Raw genomic sequence first — 24,058 nt, 5'->3', positions numbered from 1 at the left:
CCCTTTGTGTCTCTCTGGCAAGATGTTCTGCTCCTGAATCAGCTGGGTGGGTCTTGCCTCTAGCCTCTTTGCAGGGAGTTCTGCTGAAGGGTTCCGGGCTGGTCCTGCACGCTGGGTTGAAAGAGGATCCGCGGGTCCCGGGTCGCCTCACTCACTTGCGGGGCCTGCACTCTGGGTCGAATGAGGATCCACGGGCCCCGGGTTGCCTCACTCACTCCACGGGCCAGGGTTCTGGGTCAGTTCAGGATCCCGCCGGGCTCAGGGTCTTCTCACTCACTCACCGGGCCTGCGCTCTGGTTCTGTTCAGGATCCGGCAGCCCCGGCTCCTCTCTGTCCGGAAGTTCTTGAGTGACCATCTGTTACTTGCCTTCCCAGTATAACCATTTTAGAAACTCCTTTCTGATTTTTCTTCTGTCTCCCTTTCTTTAGCCTTTTCAGGTTGCTAAGAATCCTTGGTCACTCATCATTATTTAATAATTGACAGCCTCATCTATTTCCTAATTTTCCAGGTTCTGTTTTAATGCCAGTTCCTCTTTGTAGCAGTTCTGTATACCATCCACTTGTATCTTCAGAAGTTATCAGGTCCAGCAGGATTCATCGTATATCTCCACCCTCTTAGCCTTACTCTTATAAACATTTTCAGTGCAGAAGTTTCGAGATGCATGTTCAGTGGGTCGTATGCATGGACACCTGGAAGCTTTCAAAGTCCGAGCTGGCCAGTGTCTGGATTCCTTTCTTCCAGCACCCCAGGACCTAGTCCATTCTCAAGTCCTGTCAGTGTTGTTTCCTTGGTTGCTGAGTCTACTTTGTTCAAACCACAGTCGCTACCTTTCATACTTTTCATTCCCCTAAGCTATCCCTTTTTACCTTCAGCAGCATCCTTGAGAGCTCACTTTCTCTTGAACCTTCTGTAGTCACAAGTGTTTGTTTTAAAGACTTCTTGTCCTGCTTCCTGCTCATAGCAGCCCTAGCAGGGTGTGTTCGTGTGTGTGTGTATGTGTGATTGGAAGGGGGGACATTTCCATTTTCAGAGGTGGTCCACTATGAGATGGCTTTAGAATCTATCTCTGCCGTAGGTATGACCTAGATGTGCCCTCAGTTCCTTTATCTTTAAAGAAAAAATTATGGTCAAGTCAGTAGCATGTACAGAAGTGCCTGTCTGAGGGAGCCATCCCCCATCTGTGTGTGAGAGGTGTAGTTTAGCCCTGTCCTTCCCAGTAGGCCAGCATTCCTGATCTTAACACTGCTGCTTTCTGGAAATGGCAACACCTGAGCCAGGGAAGGCCTGTATTCAGGACACAGTGAAGTTGAGACTCCCTAGTCCTTATGTTCCTGAGCTTGAGTTTCCTCATTTACAAAAGTAAGACCATTGGATTAGATCTTTGTAGTTGTTTCACCTTTTATAATGTAATCAAGGAAAATGACATTCAGAAAATTGAAAGAGTGGACCCTAGTAATGTCATTCCAATACCTACATTTGCCAACTTTTCATTTTTTTCTTCATTTCTGTTCTTATGTATGAATATTTTTCGTGTGTAATATTATGGTATGGATAAAGTGTGTTTTCTCCTTTATTCTGTATATTAATCTTTTCCCACATCATTTATTATACTTTAGGATTTATTAAAATCGTAAAAGTGCATAATAATCTAGTGAGTACTCTGTTGTATGAATGAGACTTCACTTGGTTATTCCTCTTGAACATTTAGGTACTAAGTTTGAATATTGAACTAACAGGAAATTCACACTTATTAAAAATAGTACAAAAGTAAAAACAAGGACTACTTATAGCCAGGCAGCTGGCTAACTTTTGTCACACTGCATGCTTATTAGTCAAGTCAGGAAATGGGTGTTGACAATACTTTAATACTGTAAATTGTAAGTTCCCAGGCTGGGATCACAGGTTGGCACTTGGAGTGAACACTAAGGAAAATGGCGATAGATGGTCGGGTTGAGGTCTACTGCATTCATGTTAAGGTTTGATCTTATCGCTTCCTTGAGCCTTATATAAAATTCTTCGTAATGGTCTTTTTAAAAGTTGTCATACCTAATACATTTCCATTTTGGAGAAGTTCAAGTTTCCCACTCCTTACCAGCCCCTTCTTTTCTATCCCTTGGTTTTTTAAAAATAATTTTTATTAGTGCATGTTTTTATTAGTACACAGTGTGTACTTTCCTTGTGTAGAGTTGTTGTATATACATAATACGTCTTAATTCCTTTTTTTTCATGTGCCCTCAAGAGTTCATGTTGGAGTTCCTCTAAAATACCTCAGAACTGTACTGAACAGCTACTGACATTTTTTTTGACTTTTTAATGATATTTTTTGATACAGGTGTTTCTGAACATTGGAGTTGGATTTTTTTTGTTGTTGTTGTTGTTGTTGATGTAATTACATTAGAAAGCAAAAAATAGATAATCGAAAAATGACACGGAAAATACAAAACAGGTTAAGAATGTGGAACTGAAGAGATGATAGAGTTTTCTTATAGAATATGGGTTTTCAAACATTTGTTGTGCTCATATTCAGCTTTGAAAAAGCAGGCAGTGTTGTTATTTGTGACAGCATAGGTGAGCCTGGGATTGTTTCTGCATCTCTTATTTTATTTCATTGATGTACAAGTATGATTTTTTTTTTTTTTTCTTTTTAGCCAATATCAAGCTTTTTGCTTTTTCACTCACTGTAGCTTTGTGGTATAACTTGAAGTCCAGGATTGTGATGTCCCTTCCTTGTGCTTGTTGCTAAGAGTTCTTTTTGGCCATCTCCTGAGTTTCTAACCTAGCCAAAAGATAGATTTATATATATTATCTGGAACTTTGTATGTGCCCAGTATCATATAGCAGCTATAAATTTTAATACCTTCATAATTTAGCAGGCCATTTATAGCCATTTAATGGTAAGTTTGTAGAGTAACTTTCTGATTGGCCTTTAAAGGTATAATAAGTAAAACAACAAAATGTAAAGGTAAAAATATTTTCTACCATTATGTCTCAACAGAATAGTTTATAATGAATTGTGTAAAGTCAGTTTCTCTGAATTGGTACTCATGTTTTACTTAGTGTATACTCAGTATTCAAACATATTTTTGTAAGCCTGTTAGAAGCTCTAAAATGTGTTTAAAAAATTGATACCTGCCAATAGGCTTATTCTAACAAAAATAATTTTTTCCTTTTAGCGAGGTCACCATTGGACATGGCTACACGCTGTAAGTAATTCATGCTACTTACGTGTAATATCTTACAAATGTATGTTCTTCCGCATTTTAGGCGTATGCGAGTTTACAGTTAAGCAATGCTGATAGTTTAGATATAATAGAAGCTGACCTGGAAGTTGTGTCTTACAGTTATCTGCATGGAGGCTGGGGGTAGAGCTCAGAGGTGGAGCATTTGTGCAGTTTGCTTGATACACTGGGTTGAATCTTCATTTTTTTTTTAAATTTTTTATTTTTTTGGTGGAACTGGGGATTGAATTGGGTTGAATCTTCAGACCCAGCAAATAAAGAGAAGTGTGTAAAGTTTTATGGGAACTATTTGGACAGTCCAATGCCATTAGTATTCGTTATGAATATTTTCTTCTATGAGTGGTTTTATATACAGTATCATAAATCCAGAAAATTATACAAGAGTAGGAGAATTTCTAGTTAAAGAGGGCTAGTGGGACATTAGGCTTTCTAGTTACCCTTTAGGTAATTGGCTTTTATTGATCTGTAGACTGGAAATGCAAAGTAACAATCTTGAGCCTCCTAAATTTAAAGATAAATTTAAGCATATCCATTAAGAGTATAGTATCTGTCTCTCACACACACACTCACACTTCATCCATTTATACTGATTACTAGCTTTTGACTCAGTTGGGTCTAGTTTTGTTACTGTGTTTCTTGTTCTTTTTTTGAAGTTCTCTGAAACCCTTATGGGGAAAACATTCTAGTATATACTTGGGAGATGGCTCAGTAGAATAAGCGCTTCCCTGGAAAGTGCAAGGGCCTGAATTGAATCCCCTGTTCTACCCCCCAAAAATAAATAAATAAAAATAAAATAAAATTTGTATATCTTGATGTTTTACATGTCTTCACAGTTTGAGACACAAAACAGATTGTGGTCTATTAACTTACTCTCTAACAGTCACAAAATCCTGTTTCTCCCCCAAAGCTACGAAACCACCCAGATATAAATGTGGGATCTCAAAAGCTTGCCCTGAGAAACATTTTGCTTTTAAAATGGCAAGTGGAGCAGCCAATGTGGTGGGACCCAAAATCTGCCTGGAAGACAATGTGTAAGTATGTGTTGATTTGCCACTGGAAGGCATGTTGTTAATTAAGTTACAGCTAGCAGGACCCATGGGCTCAGGGAATCTTCTGAAGAGGGCCTGGCTGTGCTTTTACTAAAGGAATGTGATTGTCATTATCATTGTATAATGTTCCCCACAAATTTAAAATTTGATTTTTTTCTTTTAAATTAGCAAGTGACCAAGAATGCAGAATTTATCCAGCTTTGTGGAGAGTGAGGGATTTCCTCTGAGAGAATTCTCTAGATTTGTACTGTCTCATTTGATAGCTTTCAGACACGTGTGGTTGTTTTTTCATTTTGTGTCCAATGGAGGAAGGAAGTTAGTTCATTTGAATTAACAGTAGAAGCTCAGGGCCCGGTCACCTCTCACATCCGTTCCGGTAGCCTCTTTTGATCCCGTTTGAACAACCCAGGAAGAGAATTCTGTGCTGGCTCAGTCTTGTCGACAGCATGGCACGCACAGAGAGCACTGCACCTGGCAGGGCAGCATCTCTCACTGACAGTGCTCGGCTGGCTTTGACATACGAAGTAATCCCGTGGTAACCACAGGCCTGTTGCTGCGCAGACTCCTTGCTCCTCAGCTGGTTTCCCATGTTGAGATGCTGTGCCAAGTATGGTTTGTAGGCTCTTCAAAATCTTGTCTCAGTGTCACCTGCCACCTATGATTTGAATTCCTGCTTCTGACATCATAAGCCCCATTTTCAGTTGGTTACTTTTAGTCGTATTACCTGGAAAGCTAGATACATGAACACATTTAAATTTGATATGGGATAATAAATATGACACTAAATTCTGTAAAGACTAAGGTGATGTTAAAGTTGTTAAAGGAGACTTACCTCTGTACGAGGCTGTTTCTCCCAAACCTTTTTATAGCTCTTTTTAATATAGAAGCTCTTACATGTTGCATCCTGCCCCCTTTGCAGCAAGTTAGCTATGAGAAGGCTGTTCTTCCTCGGGGGATAAGCTTTCCTGAAAACCAAGCTGGGGCTCCTCAAGACCTCTGCTCACTTCTTACTTTGCCTTTGTGCGCCTGGTGATTCATTATTAACAGACTGTCTTTGGCACCTCATTATACAGTCTGGTTTCACCAATATGTAATAAGGCTCTTGGGTAACTTCGTTGGCTTTTTAAGATAGTCTCTTTCTCCCTGTTGACCTCAGTTGATTAAAGAGACTTCAAGTTACTATTCTGAATACAGTGATAGGTAAAAAGGTCTTAGCCTGCTGATTTTCCTTAGATGTCTACCCTCCCATTTGGCATATATAAGCTTAATAAAAAGATTTATTTTTTAAATTATTTTACTAACAGGTTTTCTCTTCAGGGATTATATAGGACGAAAGGAAAAGTGTGTAGGTAGTGAGCCAGAGAATTTGGTTCTAGCATCATGGGTGAGTCATGTAGGATTTATACTATATTTCAGTTTCTTTCACCATAAAATTGAGTCCGGCCCACTACTCCACCCGCATTTTAAGAAACATTCTGCCATTCCCATGAGAAATTAAATAATTGATTGGACTTTATAGCTAGGTGTCAGCTCATGGAGCTAGTCTTGATAGCAGGGCTGAGTAATTGGCCAGAGACCCCCAGGGGAGACACCATAGGGACCCAGGCAGGGTCCAGTGCTTTTTGCAGTATGTTCTTTCTAATCTTTAAAAGATTTTCTTTTTAATTTAAAAAATCTCAGTTTCCTAAGTCTTACTCATTTCTTTGCTTATCAAAAATGGTCCCTCATGTCACAGAGCTTGTAGTCCAGTAACAACAGGAGATGCTTAAACAGTAAATGCAAATGCGTGGCTGTAAATCATGGCCCCACCGGTACGGGCCCCAGGTGTGATGTGCACTGGTGGGAGGGAGTGAGAGGCAGCATCCTGACCCAGAGGGAGGGGCCTGGAACAGACTGGAAACGGTGATGTGCAATCATAGACCAGGGGCGAGAAGAAGGACAGCCAGGCGGAGAGTGGGTAGGATGGCGAGAGGGAAGGCTCCGGAGAGATGGGAGTAGGGCCTGCCACGCAGGGACACAGAGGTGACATGGGTGAGCGTTGAAATTGTTTTCTGACCATGTCAGGCAGTTGTTGCATGTTTCTATACTCTGGCATGTTATGATTTCGTTTATGTTGGAGATGATGATCCATCTGGAGTGTAAAGTGCTTATGGAATAGAGAAAACATTAGAAGGTTGTTGCCGGGTCCTGCCAGCTCTGTCGTACTGCCTGCTGGGAACGTGCCAATACACCTTCTGACATACATATATGGGTAATAAAATTATGCAAGTGGAAATTTTTACATTTTCTTTGTTTAATTTTATTTTTAAACGTAAAAGCAAGAACAAATATCAGAAACAAAGAAACGGCAGCATACAGAAATACATATGCTACAGATTTTCAAACCAATAATAGCTTATTAACAATGGTTGATATATTACCTATTTTTATCGTGAAACCTGTTGCTCAGATTAACAGATATAGTTTTGTAAGATTGGACACATGGCTGCATATTATGCTTCCAAGAAACATTAAATTTTCTTGTCTTCTTTAACTTTTTTTTAAAAACAAATTTGTTTTAAAGAGAGTATAGCAATACTTGGTATGGTATTACCAACAGTACACATTCAGAAGTCCAAGATGACAGGTATTCAAGCATGGTTTTTGTATTATACATTGCTGTCCTCCATGTATTTGCGCAGATTGCGGATATCAGCATACAGAGTTAGTCAAGATGAAAATTCTACACATTAACTGCTATTTTCAAAAAACTGATGGAAATGTTTAGTACAGTCACCTCAGCCATCCTGGCTATATACTTGCATGTTTTTTCCCTACCTTTTTTATTATCTTTTCTCCTTTCTCTCCTATTTTCTGTTTAATCCTTAATTTCCATTTCTGTTTTACTATATCTGTTACACATTTCAGGTTTTATTTCTTTTTTCAGGTTCTTACACTAGGGAGCTAATATGATATTTACACATGTGAGTCTAGTTTATTTCACTTATGAGTATAACCTCTAGTTGCATCTGCTTACCTATGAAGTTTTCGAGTTCGTCTTCCTTCATACCTGAGTAATAATACTCCACTGTATAAAAATGCCACATCATTTTTACCCATTCTTCGGGTGATGGGCATTTTGATCGCTTCCAAGAATTTTTTTTTTTTTCACCTGCTCTGAATCCATGCATGTTACTTTGGAGACTATTAATCTAGATCAGTGTGTCTCCATGGGAGTGATTTTGCTTCCCAAGGGCACATCTGTCATTTGTCACAGCTGGGAAGGTGCTGCTCTGGGTCACAGATGCTGTGCATCAGTGTTCACTGCACATGTCAGCCCCTCCACAAGAATGATCAGGACCATAATGTTCTCGTCCACCAAGCGTGAGACACTGACAGTGACAGCAGGTGGGTGTTAAGATCTCTGTTAAGACAGACAGTGTTAGTGGTGTTACAAATAACCGCAATCAAGGTATGTTATGAAGTTGAAAAGGAATGGTAAGTCTTAGCTGAGCTAGAAAACCTGGGTGTAAACATCAGATGTTCTGGGAAACAGGAATTGCACCCCCGCTTCCCCCATTGTGTTGAGAACCCATAGAACTTACATATATGCAAGGCATACTAGTTTGACTGAAATTGATAATATTTCACCTTTTATTATCATTTTAGTCCTTGGTACAAAAATACATAGGTTACTTGGAGTATTTTTTTAAACAAGGAACAAGATAATATTATTGTTAAGAACTAAGAGATAAAGTCAAGATGATATACTGGTAAAATCATTTAAAATGTCACCTGGTAAACATGTAAAGACCATTCTCAACTCATGGATAGTTAATCAAATGAGAAAAAAGAAAAGACAGGAAAAAGAGAAGGGCTGAATGCATTTGTCTTCTGAGCTGTGGTTTGTCATTCCTGGCCTTAATTCTTTAAGATATAGTAACTTATATTGTGATTGAAAAATACAGTGGAGGCATTTTTTTTTTAAATTCATTTTAATAAAGAACCTGGGGCTGGGGAGATGGAGATGGCTCAGTAGAATAAGTGCTTCCCTGGCAAGAGCAAGGGCCTGAGTTCAATCCCCAGTTCCACCAAAAAAACCAAAACAAAACAAACTACACTACTGTCAGTATCCTTCAGAATGTGCCTTCTCACCTTAAATACATTTATGCCCTCATTCTTAGCACTTTGTGCCGCAGTCCTGGAGGTCCTCTTTCATGATTGTCGGGCCATGCACAGTTTGTAGCTGCTTAGATTTCCTGGGTCATTCAAAACTTTTACCTAGTAAGGTCATTTTGGCTTTGGCGAGGAGCCGGAACCGATCTGATCTGATGAAAGAGGTAGGTGAGGAGGACCAGCGGAGTACTTTTAGGAACCTGCCTAGAGTGGGTGGCGCTCAGCGCCATCTGTGGTGGTGGCGTTTTGCTTTTGTTTTGGGTTTTGTTGGATCGTGCTTTAGGAAGCTAGAAGATGACTTCCAGAACTGCTTGCGACAGGGCTAAGAATTACCTGCTAAGCAGAGGCAGAGGCACGTTATGAAGAGGGATGTCTATAATTTTTAAAATTTGAATGTTCGTTTTGTGTTTTGGTTGTACTTCAGAGAAACTATTGGATGATATGTACATACGTGACTGCTTCCTTTAGGTTCTTGCTTGGAGATGTGAGCTGTGGACGTGGGGACTTTGATGTTCCTAAGTGGGTTTTGGGTTGGTTACATGTTTTCTTGGGAATTCTTTTTTAAAAACTGATAAGCTGCTGCCCTCTGGTGGGAATCCTGTTACTACGCTTCTTTTTTACCTTCATGTCTTCACTTTCTGATGAATTTGTTTATTAAACACAGTGTACTCGGAGATGGAAAAGCCTCTGTGGATTCAGTTACCCAACAAGTTGATTATAACTATTGATGCCTAATATGAATGGCAGAGTTTACTCATGTAATGTATTTTTGAACTATATTAATGTGTTTTTGAAACCCTCTGTTGCCGCAGAGCCAACACTCTGCCCTTTCTGATTTGTGCTCAATACTAGTTCTTTCATTTCAACAGCTTTGAGATGTGATTCACATACCGTGACTTCACTCTTGTGAAATGTACCATCAGGAGGTTTTAGTGTTACGCAGCTTCTGCCACCATCAAGTTAAAGGCATTTTTCTTCCTCTAAAGAAACTACTTTTAGTCTTTCCCTTCTATCCCACCAAAGCCTTCAGTAACTGTTAGCTTACTTTCTGCCTCAGTAGATTTGCTCCCGTGGATGTTTTGTATGAACGGTGTTCCAAGTGTTCATTGAGAACAACTGATGAACAGGTTTTCCTTCCTTAGTGTAATGGTTTCAAGTTTTGTCCACGTTGCTGCCTAATCAAAACTTCATTCCATTTATGTCTAGATAATGCTGTTTTGTATGGAAGGTGTCTTAGTTACCTTTGTCATTGCTGAGGCAACATACGGAATGCCCAGAGATAAAGGGGAAAAGGTTAATTCAGCTCAGCTTTGTAGGGGTTTCAGTCGGTGATCACCTGTCTCCAAGACAGAGTGGTGTAGTCAGGCATGGGGGGGAGAAACGGTCTGTGGCAGGCAGAAGACGGCAAGGCAGCAAGGGAGGGCCGCAGCTCTTTCTCTTCCTTAGGTGTTATCCAGCCTGTGGAGGGTGGGGAGCGCTCACACCCTTCATCCTAGTGCCCTTGAGCCTAGCGCTGCACCGTGCCTCAGTTCTGGAGTCGTCCCCTAGATCCAGCCATGAGGCTTCAGGGAGAGCGCTAAACACACACTGGGCACCATGGCAGATGGCAAATCCCGCATTTTATTTACCTGTTCATCAGTTGATAGACATGTGAAGCATTTCTATTTGTGCTGTTGGCTATTTTTGTATATTTGGAGAAAGAGCTTTTTTAGTCTGTTTTTAAGTTGGGTTATTATTGAGTTCTAATCTTAGATATTCTTATATAACATTTCTCTTTCTACTACCAGTATCATTTTATTTAAAGTAATTTTCTTATAGACAGCATGTAGTTAGGTCCTATTTTAACCTGTTAATTTCTATTTGTTGGTATGTTTAAACTATTTACACTTATAGTTATTAATGCATGACAACTTGTTTGCCATTTTAGATTTTTGTTCTTTGTTTCCACTTTATTATGTTCTTATGACTTTCATGAACATTTAAATTTTTTTTCTTTTAACATTTATATTGCTTTTGAGTGTGTCCCTTTACATAGCTTTTTGTAGTAATCTGACTACAGAAAATGTTCGGACTCAAGGTGATAATAGTACAAATTAAACATGAAATCCGTCATGTGTGAGGCTGTTAGGCTGGTTAGCAGAAGGACTGAGGAAATGTTTTCAACATAAATCTTCGTTTTAGTTGTTACTCTCAATTATATGCTCGTTCAGCATTTGTGTTAGAGCTGCACTCATTCAGAAATGAGTAGCATTTACAATAAAGCATTATAGATTTTCTTTGTGAAAGTGTGGGCTACACATCATTTGTGTCAGCAAAATCTGAGTTATGTGTCGTGTGTATGTGCATATCGACATGTCTCCATGCCGACCTCACTGCTAACTGTACACCAGTGAAGCATTTAGTGTGCTGCTAGGAATATTACTAATGCTTTGAATTTTTAAAATGAAAAGTACCTACAATTAATAGTACTAACTAAACAGACTAATCCTAAGCAAATGTTTCACTGTGCCCGTTTCGCAGTATTACTGCTTTTACTTGGTGGGCTGGGAGCTGCACTGGATGCTGACTATCTCAGGCAGACTGTATGCGTGGGTGTGGTTAGGTACAGCAGTTAGGTGAGGGCAGTACGCTTTCTGAATGTCGGAGGTTTTTACATTAATAACCATGGATAATCGCTAGGAGGATGTCCACAGCTCAGTGACGCTTGCGTGGAAGAGCACGTTCTCATGTGTGTCCTCACCTCTTAAGGATGCAGGTCGCACGTCACTGCGTCTTGTTACGCCGATGTCGCAGCAGTGGGAGAGGCTCGTCTGTTGCGCATCCCTTGAGAATGTGGAGGAATGTGTACTTAATATCCACATGCTTTACGGATTTCTTGTGTGGTGTTCCTTAGTGTGACACAGAACAGCAAGAAAGTCTAGTATTTCAGCCCCAATACTACTTTTTTTTTTTTTTGCGAAACCGGGGACTGAATTCCGGCCCTTTTACTTGCCAGGCAAGCACTTATTCTACTGAGCTATCTCCCTGCCCCCACTAATACTTTTTAATATATATTTTTATTTGTAAAGTATTTAAGGATTCCTTTAAAATACTCAGTATTACACTGTCTTCTCTAATTTATTGAGACTTATTTATATCCTCTGAAGTAGTGAATAATTGTGTGTATGTTACTTATAATGACTATGAAAAATGTGTATGTGCCAAAACTAATAAATTCTTTTTTTTTTTTCCCTGAAACTAATACATTCTAATAAATTTGTATGTTTTCTCCTTTAGGTTGATGAGTGGTGTTAAAAATAATGTTGGAAGAGGGATCAATGTTGCCTTGGCAAATGGTAAGAATAATTGTTAAGTTAGGGATGTAAACAGTGAGCAGTCTTGTCTTAAAATGTGCCTCCAGGGATCAGGTTAGAAAATACCACTCTTGACACCAGTGCCCATCCCTGAAAGCGCTGGATGGAAGCTTGGTGCCTCGTGTGTATAACACGCTTTGTCCAAAGCTTCCCAGCTCTGTGCATGGTGTGTGATGCTTCCTGTGGTGACAGTTAGGGGAAAACACTCTCATGTTAAATTAATGGATTCTTGCTGCTCATTTTAGAACTGTAGGTAAACAGGAGAAATGAGGGTCATAGACTCTTTGAGTAGGCAGAGGGAGGAGCAAAGAGTAAGAATCTATTGTCAGTTTTCAACCTTGTCCACTTCTCAGTCGTTTATTCTTGTAGATCTTGAACAACTTGAAAATTAAACGTAAAATGTAACCCATACTGTGGGGGCTGGCCACATGCTGATACCCTTAGTTCTGACATAAATATCTTATACACATAGGTAACATGGTTAGAAACTACCAGCCACCCCATCCCATTCACCTTGTAGGAAAATAGTTTTTCTTTCTTTCCCAAGAGAGAAATGTTTGCCTCTCTAATTGTTTCATCCTCTTAAGTAAAGCATTTATTTAACCCATTCTGAAAAAGAAATATAAAAAATTTTAACACCTTTATGGAGTCCGGTGAGATAGCTCAGCAAACGAAAGCCCCTGCTTGGGCAAGCACAGGGACTGTGGTCCCTGCACCACACGCTGCACCAGCCCTGCCCCCAGCCAGTGTCCGGGGGAGGCTGAACGCAGGAGGATCACCACGAGTCCAAGCTGCATAGGGAGACCCTACAATAACCAAATACATTAAAAAAACAAACAAAAACACCTTTACTGTAGAAAGTAGTGTCTGACCCCGTGTACTATAATCTATTGAATCTTATTGGAATTGTGTGGTATGCAAAATTTAGTTCAGTACCGTTGTTTAAAAAAATCAAAGTGATGTCTGATTCAAGTAGATGCTTGTTTGCTGTAAAAAGCTTGTTTAATTGTGCAGTAATAAGCTTCGGTTTGCCACTCTTTGGTGTGAAAGATTAATGGGAAAGCCCTATCCAGAAAGTACTCTTACACGTTTCAAAAGCATATGATTCTGATTTTAAATTCTCAAAATACCCTCTCTTCGAATGAGTGCAGCCCAACCATTGAATAAAACCATTTGTTTTCTACAGTGTATATGTGTTTCATTTGCATAATTTAATCTGAATTCAATCTTTTTCAGGCAAAACAGGAGAAGTATTAGACACTAAATATTTTGACATGTGGGGAGGAGGTATGTGTGTGAATAATTTCTACCTTGTTGGCACTGACTTAATCATGTCAATATAGTGTAAGAGAGTAATGATGTCATTTGATTGTTCATTTTATTTCTTTGCACTGAATGTCCAGCTATATTTAAAGGATCTGCCATAGTTTCTGGTTACTAAAATTGTTTGTGGTGTGTCATTGAGTACAGTAATAGGAAAATAGAGATTATGAACCATCTGAGTCCTCTCTTCTATAGAGTAGCTGTTCCAGAGCCTTGGGTCTCTAGGTTTCTGTCTGAGTCTTAAAAAAAACACTTTGAAGACTAGAGTAGCCAATTTAAACACCGACTGAATTGATTTGTGCTTGCAAATGATTTTACAGTTCCAGGAATACATCATAAGTAGGAGCTGTAGATGTACAAGATAAAATGTCAGTTTTAGAAAGCAGTGATCCTATTTTTCTAGTTCTGTTTTCTGACTACAGTTTAGCAAACTAATGCAGAATAGAATCTTCTGATTCTGTGGCTTTAGAGCCATCCACAAATATTTTTTCCCTTCTGTATTTGGAACTCCAAGGGGTAAGAAGGGACACCATACAGGGGTGAGGGACAGTCACCCTAAAGAAGAATGATGCCCTCCAAAAGGCCTTCAGTTTTGAAAGCAGGCCCACATTGGGTTATCTTTTGGTTATCTAAACCAGCTTGCACTTCCCCATCCCTACACTCCAACAACTGTTTGTCTTGAAATTTATGATGGGAGTTTTCAGATATTTTGGCTTATTTAGCATTTCTTCAGCCTGTAATACAATGTTGAGTGTTAATGTTTGGAGAACATTTCATAGTTCTCAAAGCTGTATCAAATGATACCATCAGCTTTAGATTCTAAAGGTATTATTGATCCTGCAAAGATGAATAGAAGCCCTCCTCTAAAACCACACCGAGATGCGTCCTGAGCCGCAGCCGTGTGGTCCCCACGCTCCTCTCCCAGGCAGATCAGCTCTGCTGCGCACCGTCCCACTTCATAAGCGTTGTGGTTTACTGCCATCTTCGTATTTAAATGGGAATAATTTGCTGGTTTTTTTTTTTTTTTTTTTCTGAGTTGACAGTGCTACTGCAGAAAGATATAATCAATTAGAAAATGTTTGGAAGTTTTACTTTGATAAACAAGTAAATTTAAAGCAACCCTGTTTCAAAATACAGTTAGACTTGGGGGGTTCAAGATTTAGGGTGATTTGTAGTACTGGCCCCCTGGCATCACCAGTTTATCGTCCCTCAAGTGGATTATTTTCAAGTCCTTATGGACCTGGTACACAAGATATCTGATATTTGCCATGCTTGGCTTCATTCTCTCGGTAGCCTGCATTTCCCCTTCAGTTAGATTGCAGCTAGATGCAAATAGATAAGCCTAGAAAATTATTTTAAGCTGCTTAGCTTTGCATTAGCCCCAAGGGTATCTGTGCAAAACACGGGATGGTCATGACTGGGAAGCCGCAGGCCTATGGTGGTCCTGTTAACAAGCAGACTGGACAGTGTTTAAGCTCTGTAAGGTTTTTCTCCTTCTTGGATGACTTTTCACCAGAAATGATGCTTTTATATTTCATATTTTGTATTATTTTAGAGGTGATTATGGTGGCTGATCACTGAAAACATGCCAACCCTTTTTTCAGATGTGGCACCTTTCATTGAGTTTTTGAAGGGCATACAGGATGGAACGATAGTCTTAATGGGGACGTATGACGATGGAGCAACCAAGTATGTGTTACCATGTTTGCTCAACATTGGTGGCTATAATGTTTAATCATAAAAGCAGCACATTTTCATTGAAAAATATTTGTTGAAGCAAGGTCATGCAACTGTCAGATAAACACTGTCAGCACTTTTTTCTTTTTTTGCAAACATTGTAACTTATGTACTATAATGTAATGTGCATCTGTGTGTATCTCTGTGTGTATACATATATTTATTTTTAATGTACTATTTCTTACACTTAAAAGAATTGAGAATTGAACCCTGAAAATGCTGACTTGCCTTCCCAGGCCTTTTTGTTTCTTTATTTTGAAATATCATCTCACTGAGTTGCCCAGTGAGATGACATTGGTCTACAGCTTTGCACTCCTGCCTCAGCTCTATCAGAGCTAGAAGCATAGCTGTGGGCCTTGGGCCCAGATGTCACTGGGGTTCTTAAAGTCTGTCCTTCCTGTCTTTCTGTGTAAACCTTTATCATGCATGTATTGTTGCAAAATTAGAATCCCATTGTCCATAAATTCCTTCAAACTTCACTCTGTTCTTTTGAACGACGTTAAATTGTTTCCTTGGCATTAACATTCAATACCCGTTTTTAAGGCTTGCCAACAGTTCATTACCTTGGCTGACTTGTATTTAAAAATCCCCCAGCACCAGATTTTTTATCATATAAATAACATTATGATAAACAACCTTGACATAGTTCTTTTTTCTTTTTGTACTTTTTCTCATAGCCTTAGAGGATATTTCTAGAAGTTGAATTAATAGTTAAAGATACAGTAGTGAGACTATTGGTTGCAGAGTTGAGTAGATGGTAGTGATATAATTTTTTTCTGAAATTGTTTATGTTGTAAAAATTTGAAAAACACAGAAGAGTACAAAGAAAACAAATTATAGTTCATCACATCCTGTAAGGATGGCCACAGATAATTCTTGAGTTTCCATTCCAGATGACTTACACATTTTCTTCATGCTAAATATCTAGGACGATAGTGTTTGTAGCATACTTTCCACCACATATGGTTACTGTTTTCTTCCTAGCCTAGTTTTTAAAAATGATGATTTATGATCTGTTTTATTATGATGCCCATTGTTAGAATGTAGACAGTTTCCAGTGTTTTATACTTTGCAAAATGAATTATCTTAAAATTTTTAAGTCATTTGTGTCTGTGTTCTTGAGATTACTATTTTGAAGTGAATTTGGTGAGTTAAAGAATATGCATACTTTAAGAACAGTATTTTTAAAAATTATGCAAATTATGTATTTTTCTCAGAAGTTTTTGGATACCAATTCTTTTAAAGTTCCAATCTTGAGTGTTTGGGTTGTGTTGGTTTGGCTTGTTTTGGCTTGTTTTACAGTGCTGAGAATTTAACCTAGGGGCTCATGCACGACAGGCAAGTTCTCTACCACTGAACTACACGCCTAGCAAACCTTTCTTAAAGGCCCTCCTTCCTTTAAAAAAATTGTGCTTCGAGACAGGCTCTCACTCAGTTTACCAGACTGACCTTACACTGAGATCTTTGAGCCGTAACTACTGAGTAGTTGGGTTTCCATCATATGCTGGTACTTATTCATTTGAGAGAATGAGGTGTTTTGGTATTCTTTAATAAATTCTTAAATAAAATTCACTTTCTTACTTATCTTTTAAAAGTTTTTTTTTTTTTTTTTTTTTTTTTTTTTTTTTTTTTTTTTTTTTTTTTTTTTTTTTTAGGAACCGGGGGCATTTATACGGTCCTTGCTCTTTTTTTTTTTTTTTTTTTTTTTTTTTTTTCCGGAACCGGGGATTCAACTCAGCCCTTGTGCTTGCCAGGCAAACACTTAATCTATTGAGCTATCTCCCTGGTCCCCTTATTTCTTTGAAGAATAAAAAAAAAATCTTTAGATTTTAATTAAAAAAGCTTTATTAGAAGACCTATACAGGAATATGGCATATCTATTAATTAGTTTTTAAAAAAATATTTAGTGTAAAGTTACTTACTGGAGTTGTGTACCAAGAAAAAAGTGCCATTTTATGAGTGACCCCAGACTCTGAAGTTATTTCATTGGCATTGTGTGTTTTATCTGGTTCTGTAAGAATGTATTAAATCTGTAAGTGGCAAATTAATATAGTAATGGCAAATTCAGACATCTTCATTTTTGCCTAATAGAACCAAACAATATAAGCATTTTAGCAAAAAAAAAAAAAAAAAAGACAACTTGCTATTTGCTTTGGCAGAGAAAACACAGTATTACATGTATTGTTTGAGGTCTTAACATTTAAGATGCTCCCATTTTCTGACATTCATAACCTCCTCCTTCACCATATTAGGCCTGCTAGGGCTCAGAACTCTTCTTAATCAGCCGATATGTTAATAAATTGTAGCCTAAGTGAAGGGTTTTAGTGTTGGTTCCTTGGATGAAGCAGGGACCTTAAAAGCCATCTGAGCCAAGATCCCAGGCTGGACGAGGTTCTGCAGGAATACATATATGTACATGCACCCCTCACCTGCTGAAGCCGCCATGTCTCTATCCTAAGCAGGTAAACTCATAAAGAAAAGGTACATTCCCAGGGCGGGTTCCCTCTCGCTTCTGTCATTAGCGTGGGTGAACAGGACAATAAAACAGTAAGTTGTTCTCCCAGTTATTTGCTACTTGAAGGTTTGAAACAAATTGGCATTTCCTTTGTAGTTTTCTCTTTTCCAGGCACAATGTATGTGGCTCTTTCAACCTTTTATTGTGTTAATTTCTAGTTTGTTTTACTCTCCTGGCTTTATTTCTTGGACATTCTTTAGTTGATTACTGTCTCTTTTAAAATGAGCACCCCAAATTAAACACAGTGTTCCAGATGTGGTCTGGCCAGTACAGAGCACAGTGGAGATGCTAGCTTGCCATGTTTTAGAGATTACATTTCTTTGAATATTCATGCAGACTAGTATTATATTAGTTTTCTTTAAACAGTCATATCCCATTTTTGGCTCATGAGTTTTTTGGTCAGGCTGAATTCTCAGATCTTTTTTATTTGATCTCAGACTTTAAAAAAGTTAGTTTTTATTTTTTTAACCACTGCCAAGTTAGGTCTTTCTCCCCATTTAGAACGTGATTTCATTTAATTTAAATGAAGGACTTTATATTCATTTATTCTTGTTGAATTTAATTTGGCTGATTTTGGCCTACTTGGTCTTGATCCTGATGTTTGTCCTACAAGGTCTCCATGATCCAAGCTTTGTATTCTCTCCAAAGTTGTTCTTTAAATATAAGTCCTTGATGCGCATGTTTACCAAGGACTAAGCACCACTCCGCTAGAGGCCTCTTCCTCTGAGCGGTTCCTCTGTTAATCAGCTGCAGAAATTACTTTCCTGACAGCTGCCAGTGCACCGCCATGAGCATCGCGTCCAGCAGCAGTTGTATGACTTTTTTCACAGAGGCCATTTTCTGAGACTGAGATACTCGCTTGATATTCATGGACCATGCTACTTACAGTACCCTGATCTTCCGACACACAGCTAAAATAGCCGAGAAGTCATTGCTTGGCTTTGCCTCTCTCTTTCCCACCACTCCTTGTTTCTTTCACTATAATGCTCACATAGCTCTTCATTGTCTGCCATCCTAAAATTTGGGTATAAATTAGAATTGGTTTGATTGGACCATTGTTTCTAAAATTGTTCTTGCCTTGAAGTAAATATTTTAGGATTTTCATTTTCTGAAATAACTTTAACACTAGCTTGAGGTTTATATTAACAAGTTCTTATAGAATCGCATTGTGTGACATTTGTTGGCCTGGAGGTTTAAATTCACATTAACACACTGCCATGGATGTTATGAAGCTCCCATTCAATTTTTTTTTTTTTTTTTTTTGCGGGGGCACTCAGGATGCTTTCAGGGCAGGCCTGGTTTGGCTTGAGGATGAGGGGATCGAACCACAGCATCCTAATCCTGACTGCTTTGTTTCAGCAGGCACTGAAACACCTGAGCTAATGGGCAGGCCCCCCCCCCATTCCATTTTTATGTTGCTCAAAGAATGCTTGCTCTGTGGACAGCCATGTTTTGACCTGCCAACGGCATGCATCATTCTTCTTGTGACAGTGTACCCTTCGTTACTCACATGTAGTTGGAAAAGTTCTGTAATACAGTTTTATGCATCTCGTCATTCTGAGCATTACAGATCTTCCTCATAGAGTATTAAAAACTTTACTAGTAATGTGGTTTGCTTTTTATCTTTAAAAGCTTCCCTTTTAAACTTTGAGCCTATTATGGTATCCTCCTATAGTAGCACTAATTTAAAAACTCTCCTTTTCTGGGACTTGGCAATTATCTAGTGAAAGTGATTGGTATTCTTAGTCTGTAGTGTCAAATATTCATTGATAGAAATTTCCGTTTTCTGTCATAAGTGGTTTTTTAAATCTGAGCCTGAAAACTACTTATGCTTAGTATTTTTTCTTACACTGCACACTAGTGATTCAACATTGTGATTTTCTTCCAAAGTTTCTAATACCTCTGATTCCCAGCTTGTTCTTTCCCGCTGATCAGAATTGAGCCCCAAACATAGTTCTCCTTATTGCTCTCTCGGCTTTAAGAAAGGAGGCATAGGTGTGGCTTGATGACAAAACTTGGGACTCAAGAAGCAAAGACGCCAGCTGCACCCAGAAACTCCCACCTCCATTCCCACTTCCTGTTTCTACTCCAGATTTCCCTTGGACAGCATTAGGGTAGTCTCTAGGGAATCACAGTCCCTGCCTTGACTCTCCCTGGCTTGTCAGAGGTAGACTGTGTATTCATTTTAAAGAAAGTTCTTCACTAATATAATTCAGGCAACATAATTTTTTAACTCACTCAATTAAGACCATCACATCAGTAAGGAGTATATAAATCATGTAACAAACTCAGTACTCCTATGCAAGATGAAAGCTTATGTATTCAAACTTTATATATAAATATATTCTAAAAAGTGGGGTATTTAACATCTGTTGTGTATTTTATATTGCCTACAATTGGCTGAGTTACACAAACTTTATGAAATTGTTTCTTAAATAGAAGATATCAAAAAGGAGTAATGTAACAGCCACTGAACTAAGGAAGATCAGAAAACTTTAGAAGTCATTGAGAAAGATCTCGTTATAAAACTGTAGTTGTAACTACATAGGGATGTTGGACAGGGTTTGATGTTTCTCTAGGACTCGCAGTTATGATTTGTTGCAGCAAAAGAAAAGAAAGCACAATCAACAAAGTGGGGAAGTCTGTAGAGTAGTGCTGGTGATCCTGTGGCATGCATGCTGCAGTAGGCTGCTTGTGACTGTCGAACACTCGGAAAAGGCTCACTGTTGCTGGCCTAGAAGAAAACGCTCTGAGGCTTTCAAGGGTCAGGACAGGCTTGACTTTTTCAGCAACACATTTTGACCAGACATAAAATGTAGCCTACTAGAGAAGTTTATTAGACAGTTGGTACCCATCGGGAGCGGGTCACATAGGCACCCTGTAACTAAGCCCTCGCAAAGTTGCAGCTACCCCGACAAAGCAGGTGTGTGCTCAGCAGTATGGCTTATGCACACAGGTAAGCACCAGGAACCAGCCTCATGAGTCCTTCAAAGAGTGGTAGCCCTGACCCCCTTCGAGTTGCCCAGATGCCAGCCAAGTCCAGCTGTGCTGAAGGTCTTCCCAAGGACAGGCAGCTCAGGCCTGCTGTGTTAATACTTTCCTACACAGGACTGCAGGATGTTCTCATGGAAAAGTAAGGCAAGAGATGAATGGACTCAAAATATAAAGCTAAATCTCCAGGTGGCTCTAAATCTCAGGTGAAGTTGGCTTGTTTTATTCATACAGATCATAGTGATCACTTCTCAGATTGAGAAAACAAAGGCCACGACAGGACTGCCCTTCCTGTATTTTTAGTTGGTGCAAACTCCAAAATAGAAAGATTTTCCTTAACTACAGGGGCCAGAGCTACATTTGGAAAAACATCTGCTTTCAGGGCAGATTGGGGTAAAAAGTCGTCTTTTCCTGTGGCCTTGCCAGTCATTATTTTAAATATTTCTGGGCAGTCATGAAAGTCTGTGAGACAGCAGTTTGCAGTCTTTCTGAGATGTAGATATGAATGGATCTCCAACACTTTGTAGAAGGCAGCCACTTGCATACCCAGTAAACTTTCCATCTACCCTCTGCCTTTTAATACTCTTTGTTCTTATTAAAGCAACAAAACTCATCTGTTAGTGTTGATGCAAGTGAGGTTCTGAGAAAGCAGCAACATAATAGAATATTTTAAATAAACTGTATGGAAAGAACTCAACTGTCTTCCAGAGCCACAATGTTCTGGTATTATTTGGAAACAAGAAAATAAGATTCAGGTAGTACTGTACCTTTAGGAAGTCTCTCTCCAGAACAAATAAGTGGAACAAATAAATAGAAAGTGAGAGCTAATTCTAATAGTGATGGCCTCAGGGAATAAACCTGTGGAGGAACTTTGGGGAGAAAGAGGCAGGAATACACCGTTTCGTGTGAAGAGCAATGATTCCACAGAGGCTGACATGATAGGTTGGTTTTGCACAAGAGACATTTCCCTTTGTTTTCATTCACTGAGCTGTAGTACATCACCTCATGTAGAGGTGAGCCCGAAAGGCTAAAACTATTCAGGACTCTTGTGTCTTTTCTTGCTGGCTCCAGTGTGCTTTCTTTAGTAAACAATAGTGCCTAAAGCTACTCCGTTGCCTGGGGATATGGGTGGCATAAATTATGAAATTTGAATATTTGGTTCATTCATGTGTTACAAAACTTGAAAATGTTGAGTATCCCATAGACCCTTATGTTTGTCGAACGGTGTACCTAATGTTTTTTCATTAAGATCCTGCAGGAGCTAACAGGTAAGAGCTTGCGGGGGAGGGTGTGTGAAAGAATGCTGAGGCAGGAACAAGGTCCCTCTGCATGCCTGCAATTTCCAAATGCAAGAGCAGGTGTTACCTGCACACGCCCGTCTGACCCAGAAGAGTCGCTCCTCTGTGGGTTATATGCTGTAAGCCTCTGTCAGCAAACCTGCACAGATTACTCGTAGCTGCTGCCTGTCTTCCCCCCCGCTGTACAGCTGGCATTTACCCACTGCGGTTTCCTTCCTTTCTTGGGGGCGAAGGGATCACTCAACATTGAAATGAAAACCTATACCAAAAATTATAATGGTAGTTTCAAATTAATAATTTGTGACACTTTTTGTCACTGCCCTCCTCTTCTTTTAAACATTTAGCTGCTATGTGGATAATGCTTTTCATTTTTATTAAATATAAATTATATATATTCTCAGTTTGTTTTGTGTTCAGCAGTAGTGCAGGAAGCACTCAGATTTTTATTAGTACCTGTACTCTGCACATAATTTGCAAAGGATTTTTTGGAAATTATAAGTGATAATTAATTTTCCAAAAGTATTTGTTGCTGAAGGCCTTAGATTAGCTTGGCTGAGCATCTGCTGACAGTTGTATCCCTTACATACGTAATGAATGTAATTACAATAATTCCATGAAAGCTACTTATTCTTGTGAAATACATCAGAAAGGTAGTTCATAGTAGACTAAGCATAAAATTAATTACTAATCTTCCATACCTTTTTGGTATTAAAAAATTCAAATAAAAATGTTAACTCTGTGAAAATTTTATTTTTTAAGATTCTGTTGTGTAAGGCATTGTTAAGCATTCTAGGTGATATTACGACTTTCTGTTTGTTGAATAGCCCAGGTGATTCCCATTAGACAACCTGTAGTACCTCATGTGGATTGATGCGTTCTTTTTTTAAATGTATTTGGTACAGGGTCTCACTCTTGTTTCTCTTTAAGATTGAATGATGAAGCCCGGCGGCTGATCGCTGACTTGGGGAGTACATCTATTACGAATCTCGGGTTCAGAGACAACTGGGTCTTCTGTGGTGGGAAGGGCATTAAGACCAAGAGCCCCTTCGAGCAGGTCAGTCGGACAGCCATGGCGTGGACAGAAGTGTGTGAGGCCTTTGGTTGTGCAGTCCTGGCCCAGTTATTTGAAAATTAGATACTATATAGTATGTTCAGATATTTTTCTTAAGTTCTTGATAATTATTTGAAACATCCAGGGTACTTTTAGGTTTACAATTAAAGAAATTTAAAATTCTGCTTTTTTTTTTTCTTGTTGTTTCACTGCATTGGATAGAATTTTTTAGCCTTTTAGGAAGCATTAGTTATGAAGGATTTTGATATGAGATGTGTAGCTTTAGATATGAGGCTCACTTAAATTTGGAAATACTTGAGAATTTAGTAGAATTTAAGCTTTACTTTTCTGTAAAGGGAACAAATGACCTTTGAGAAGATCATTCTGACAAATGATCTTGTAAAAACATCTGCAGAATTGTTTTTTTTTATTTTTGGAAGGTCTGCCGTGTGTGTGTCAGGCCCCAAGGGCTGCCCATTTCTGTCTTGCACAGATATGTGTATGACCTCATGGTTGATGTGTTACTGAAAAGAGAGCAGAGTGAAGTAGTTAGTGCAAATCAGTTGGCTCCAGAGGTTCTCTAAACTGCATGTTATTATTGTGTTCTGATAGCACATAAAGAACAATAAGGACACAAACAAATACGAAGGATGGCCTGAAGTCGTAGAGATGGAAGGATGCGTCCCTCAGAAGCAAGACTGATGGGCGCGCACTTGCACCATCAATGGGAGAGCTCTAACGAAGAAGCCACGTGTACATATTTTACTAGCATGCAGCCATCTTGGTGTGTGCATGAACATTCTCTTTTGATATCAGGATTATTTATTGCTAACGTAAATAGCTATCTTTGTAAATAGCCCTCACAATGAGCAAATTGTGGAACCATTTTTAAGTATATTTGCCTAAGAGTACAATGTTTAGACTGCTATGGTAATAACATACTTTAATTCTAAAAGTATAATCAGTGGATAACCGAAGAGATTGTGAAAATACTGATATATATGCTGATTGTTGTGAAAATCTATAATGACTTGTAGGGAGATTTTGTTTATATAGAATGCACATATCAGACCTTGTGATTAGAATATCTTTTCACTTAAAGAGAAAGTTGACTAGTTGTATGTGTAATGTTACCTTATAGTCTGGTCTCTTTATGTACCTTTTAGTCTTTATTTTTACTTTCCAAAACAGCAAGAAATAAAATATCTGATATGAAAATCTCAGATTTGTGAAAAGCACAACAAATTATTGTTTTCATGCACACAGTAAGGCGTCAGGATATAAATGTAGATGACATTGAGGACCCCAGCCTCTGGGTTTTGTGTTAGCCGTGTGAGGAACTGGAT

At 38.8% G+C, this 24,058-nt stretch overlaps 1 protein-coding gene across 1 annotated transcript in view; it reads left to right on the top strand.

The window, feature by feature from the left end:
• Positions 1 to 24,058, top strand: part of Fam3c (family with sequence similarity 3 member C) — a 45,526-nt gene extending 21,468 nt beyond the window's left edge. Inside the window, exons 4-10 of the mRNA XM_004643306.2 lie at positions 3,175 to 3,204; positions 4,148 to 4,271; positions 11,721 to 11,779; positions 13,034 to 13,084; positions 14,725 to 14,809; positions 22,589 to 22,715; positions 23,325 to 24,058. Coding sequence (XP_004643363.1) covers positions 3,175 to 3,204; positions 4,148 to 4,271; positions 11,721 to 11,779; positions 13,034 to 13,084; positions 14,725 to 14,809; positions 22,589 to 22,715; positions 23,325 to 23,414 — 566 coding nt within the window. The 3' untranslated portion in view covers positions 23,415 to 24,058. The remainder of the gene's footprint in view (positions 1 to 3,174; positions 3,205 to 4,147; positions 4,272 to 11,720; positions 11,780 to 13,033; positions 13,085 to 14,724; positions 14,810 to 22,588; positions 22,716 to 23,324) is intronic.

Source organism: Octodon degus, unplaced genomic scaffold, assembly GCF_000260255.1.
Source record: "Octodon degus isolate 3935 unplaced genomic scaffold, OctDeg1.0 scaffold00170, whole genome shotgun sequence".
Classification (NCBI taxonomy): domain Eukaryota; kingdom Metazoa; phylum Chordata; class Mammalia; order Rodentia; family Octodontidae; genus Octodon; species Octodon degus.
This window is presented reverse-complemented; position numbering and strand designations above follow the sequence as displayed.